The 5000-nt window shown below is 49.5% G+C and overlaps 1 protein-coding gene across 5 annotated transcripts in view; it reads right to left on the reverse strand.

Annotated features, from left to right (window-relative positions):
- Positions 1–5000, reverse strand: part of LOC122246372 (uncharacterized) — an 81447-nt gene that overhangs the window by 1322 nt on the left and 75125 nt on the right. Inside the window, exons 2-3 of one of the 5 annotated variants that reach the window (XM_043004915.2) lie at positions 2728–3129; positions 1–600 (exon numbers count right to left, since the gene is read on the reverse strand). The exon at positions 1–600 is cut by the window's left edge and continues 1322 nt beyond it. In XM_043004915.2, coding sequence (XP_042860849.2) covers positions 1–592 — 592 coding nt within the window. In that variant the 5' untranslated portion in view covers positions 593–600; positions 2728–3129. Of the gene's footprint in view, positions 601–2587 lie in introns of those variants that run through there. The other 4 variants (XM_086530704.1, XM_086530705.1, XM_043004916.2 and 1 more) reach the window with 4 other exon arrangements.

Genomic DNA, 5000 nt, shown 5'->3' on the forward strand with positions numbered 1-5000 from the left:
TCTTGAACTCGCGCTCGAGCGCCTTGAACTTCTTCATCAGCTCCGACTTGTTCTCGGGGCGGATGGCGAACTCCTCGGCCAGGTCGCGGTCCAGGACGGCGGACGCGCGCCGGACGGGGACCTGGAAGTCGGTCTCGTCGTCCAGCGAGAACTTGCTCCGCCTCGGCAGGTCGTCGGCGCCCAGCGAGAGGCCCTTCAGCGCCTTCCTCACGTCGAGGTCGAAGTCGTCGTCGTTGAAGGACAGCTTGCGGTCTCTGCTGCGGCCGGCGCGCGGCGTCGACAGCGGGATGTCGTCGCTCTCGCGGCTGGCCCTCGAGGCGCGGCCGGCGCTGGCTGCACGCCGCCGGTGCGCCCGCTGCGCCTCCTCCTCGCCATACGGCAGGCCGTACGCCTTGCCGTAGAAGGGGCGGCTGGCGAAGCGCTCGGCGTACGTCTGCGCCTCGGGCGGGGGCGCCTTTCGCGTCGTCAGGAACTCGCGGTTCTCGATGAACTCCGTCTGCGGGTTGTAGTAGCTCTCGCCCACCTTGTAGTTATAGTCGTAGATGCGCGTGGGCACTTTCCGCTTCCACTTGTTCTGCTCCTTGTCGCTCATGCTGGCGGCTGCAACGACAGGAGGGTGAGGTGCAAACGGGGGAACAAGGGCGGCTACTCGTGTGCAACATTTGCAATAAGGGAGAAGAATGGAAAGAAAAAGCTCTCCGCGTAAAGAGAAAGTCTGGCATTAACTAAGGAGAGCGATTTTAAGATCTGCTTTATATCTTGCCATGACAGCTAAGAATATGGAATATTGTGAAAATATTATTTGATCCTTTTATCACTATTATAATACCTATCAACAATAAAGTTATCTTATTAATTGATAATCCAAATAATGTTTATACATGCATGCAGATATCCACACATATTTTATATACTATATCTATTCACACAAACTTACATTACTAAGAATGATAATGATGATATGAAGGTGAAGAAAATATCATATCAGACGTGTAATAATCTTCGGAATATATCTTTTTCAAGTCAGATATTAGTTACCTTTCATCAAAGGTATCATCAACATTAGTATCATCAACAGCCCCATGTTAAGTGTATTCCTATGCATGTTATCATTCCAATTATGGAATTAATATCACATAAACTTTAACATACATATAACCGTAATAATAGAGTTATAGATATACATAACCTGAATATATGCAATACTTTTTGCTAAAGATAATATATTTAGATTTGTTCTGAGTTTCGCTTATAAGATCTTTCTATATGATGAGCGAAACAAAAACATACAAAGAGAGAAGTACTGAAAACATGTCGCAAACACGTCACCTTTTTTCATGATCTTTGATTGTCTTTAGACGTGTTGCTCAAATCTCTTTGTTATGAATTTCATGAAGATCACTGGGATTTTTCTCCTATTTTTTATTGCTTTGAAGTTTTTATAAAAGCATCAAGATGGAAAGGCAAATAGGGATAGGCAGAAAGAGATGGAAAGAGAAACAGAAAGAGATGAGAGATAGATAGATAGATAGATAGATAGATAGATAGATAGATAGAGAGAGAGAGAGAGAGAGAGAGAGAGAGAGAGAGAGAGAGAGGGGGAGAGAGAGGGAAAGAGAAAAAGCGAGAGAGAGAGAGAGAAATGGATGGATAGATATAGATAGATGTAGATAAAGATATATTCATATATATGTATATATATATGTATATATATATATATATATATATATATATATATATATATATATATATAGAGAGAGAGAGAGAGAGAGAGAGAGAGAGAGAGAGAAGAAAGAGAGAGAGAGAGAAGAAAGAGAGAGAGAGAGAAGAAAGAGAGAGAGAGAGAAGAGAGAGAGAGAGAGTGAGAATGAGAGAAGAGAGAGAGAGAGAGAGAGAGAGAGAGAGAGAGAAATAAAGAGAGAGAGAGAGAGAAAGATGAATAAAGAGAGAGAGAGAAGATGAATAAAGAGAGAGAGAGAGAGAGAGAGAGAGAGAGAGAGAGAGAGAGAGAGAGAGAGAGAGAGAGAGAGAGAGAGAGAGAAAGAAAGAAATAGAAATAAAGAGAGAGATAGAGAGAGAGAGAGAGGAATAAAGAAAGAGAGAAAGAGAGAGAGAGAGAGAGAGAGAGAGAGAGAGAGAGAGAGAGAGAGAGAGAGAGAGAGAGAGAGAGAGAGAGAGAGAGAGAGAGAGAGAGAGAGAGAGCAGTTGATATTAAAAGCCAAGCCTTTGGCAGTGGTCACAGACATTGGCAGTGGAAGAGCGAGCGAGCGATTATATCCACGTGTTCTCTGTATTTTCAGTGTTTTCTTGTATTCTCTTATGTTTCCTTCTGTTGTTTGTGTTCTTTCGTGTTCTTGGGTTCCCAGACATCGAACAGAGACACTGACACCCACAGTATAATGCGGGAAGAAGCCATATTGGGAAATGTTTGACAATGACTAAAATAGACCTCGCTGTGGGCACTCGGCCCGGTCGCCTCGCCCTTTGCTCTCCGCTCGCCCGCTCTAACGCCCAGCTCCTGCTACCCGTCTGCAACATCATTGCATTGTTGCTATTGTCAGATGGTGCGTTTGAATGAGAGAGAGAATGTCTGTTAAATAGTTTTATTATTTTTTAACATAATTATCCTTTCGAGTGTGTGTTTTGCGATGGAATATGAAGACAAGAGAATGAGAGAAAAAAAGGATGATGATAATATTGGCACACACACAGTCTCGGAACACCTACTGGACGGGCGTCACCGACGTGTTGCGTTCTGAATTAGCGAAGAGGGGGACGAAGAAACGAAGACGTCGGAGGATTGTAGAGAGGAAGAGAGAAGGATAGAGGGAGAAGGAGAGAGGGAAGAGGAATCAGGCGCGACGACCCTCAAAGGATTCGTCGGACCTTGGAGATGTGCAGGGCGGACAGGCCCTTGAGGCGCTCGTTCATGGGCTTCTCGTCGATGTATTTGACGTCGATGAGGCCGCTGGAGATGGAGGAATGCGAGACGGATCCGTACCTCTCCTTCCGCGCCACCTCGTACTCGGACCAGATGGAGGAGTTGCGGTTGTACACCTTGGGGGCGCCGGGGCGCTCGAAGTGCATTCCGACCAGGCACACGGCGGGAGAAGACATGGCTGCGACTCACTGCTGGAACACACGCGCGCAGACGCCAGGGCATGAGTCTCGGGGTCGAAAGCTTTCGCCTCGAACCCCCTCTTCGTGGCAGCAGAAGCAGGAGGGAAGGGGAAGGAGGAGAGAGGGAAGGGGAACGGCAGCGTCAGCCCGGGTGGGGGGAGGGGGAGGGGGAGGGCGGCCGTGGTTGGGGGTGAGGTGTGGCGTCCAACCGCCAGCATGAGCTTGAATTCTTCCACAAAGCATTTACTTCACTCTAGACACACCTTCGAGAGCATAGATTCGCACTGAACAAATCTGTCATACAAAAGAGGGACGGCTACGGCATACGTATAGCTAATAACGTGGTAACTGTATCAAAATACGTTAATAGTCGTTCGCAAAAAAAAAAGAAAAAGAAAAAAAAAGAATGAAAGAAAGACATAAAAACAACGAGTTGTGATCAATCTTTTCGGAATCAGAGAATAGACATAACCCCGTAGAAATAGAGGAAATTACATTTTGCTACAGATTTTGCTTTCGTAATGAACGATTGATAAGAGAGAGAAGAAGAAAATATGAAAGAAGAATAAGATAAAGAAAACGTGGTAGTAATAACCTTTGAGCCTTAATTCATAAAAAAATCACAATTGTAATATAAAGGGGAATCATGACGTCATCACACTAATTAATCGAGCGATGATTGTATCCAAGTTGACTGTTCTTTCGTGTCAACAAATTTGAAAGTAAGTTTGTTCTCAGATCATTCGCGAGTTGACTGTTCTTCCTCCTCAGCGAAGCCGCAAGTCGAGCGCTTGTTCTCGTCGCCTTCCTTCCGCTATTCCCTCTCGCTTCTCGCTTGGCCCGGCGAGTCAATGGCGCGACTTTGCAGCGAGATGGAGTCTAGTCAGTCGTCGAGGTCCATTTTGCTGATGCGGTCGAGGATCTCCTGCGACGACGGCATCTTCTTCATCATGCTCATGACGTCGGCGTCGTCGTCGTCGAAGTCCAGCTTCTCGACCATGTTCTTGCGGGCGCGGGACGACGAGGACGAGGACGAGGCGGCCGTCGCCGACGACTTCGAGAAGGAGTAGTCGTCACTCTTGCGGTCGAGTTTGGGCGACATGTTGAGGCCCTTGCGCTCGAACTTTGAGCCCAGGTCGAAGTCGAGCTGCTTCCGCTCGACCTTGGGCGACGACTTGTACTCGTTCGTCTTCCGCTCTGACCTGAAGGAGTAGTCGTCGCCGTTGCTGGCGTTGGCGCGGGAGCTCTTCTCACTCTTGAAGCTGTACGAGGACTCCTCGCCGGCGCCCGGGCGCGAGTAGTTGCTTGAGCGCTCAGACTTGAAGCTGTAGGACGAGTCGTCGGCGCCGGGACGCGAGTAGTTGCTCGTCCGCTCCGACTTGAAGCTGTACGAGTCGTCGCCGTTGGCGCGCGAGGATTTGTCGGCCTTGTACGAGCTCTCGAAGTCGCTGGCGCCGCCGCGGCTCTCGCGCGTGAGGGAGGTGGTCACCCTCGACGCCCCCTGAGTCTCGCCGGGCAGACCCAGCTCCTCCCGCAGGCGCTTGATGCGGGCCAGACGCTCGTCCAGACTCGCCGCCTCCTTGTCGGGGTCGTAGGCGGACACGACCTCGTGCGAGCTCAGCTTGGTGCTGACGGCCTCCAGCGACGACTCCCTGGCCTCGTTGGCTTTGTAGGAGGACGGCCCAGGCGGCGGCCTGGAGGTCTCCCTCCGGATGGGGCCGGCCACCAGGTGCGAGTAGAAGGTGGGCTCGAGGCTGACGGAGGTGGAGCGGCCGGCGCGGTATTCCTTCTCTTTCAGGTAGTCTTGGTACGACTGCTGGTATAAGCGCTCGGCGTCGCGCACATTGCAATCGTACACCTTGGGCTTTGGCCGCTTCCAG

This window comes from Penaeus japonicus, unplaced genomic scaffold, assembly GCF_977035675.1.
Source record: "Penaeus japonicus unplaced genomic scaffold, GWHDUDI00000001_assembly GWHDUDI00000034, whole genome shotgun sequence".
In the NCBI taxonomy this organism is placed as follows: domain Eukaryota; kingdom Metazoa; phylum Arthropoda; class Malacostraca; order Decapoda; family Penaeidae; genus Penaeus; species Penaeus japonicus.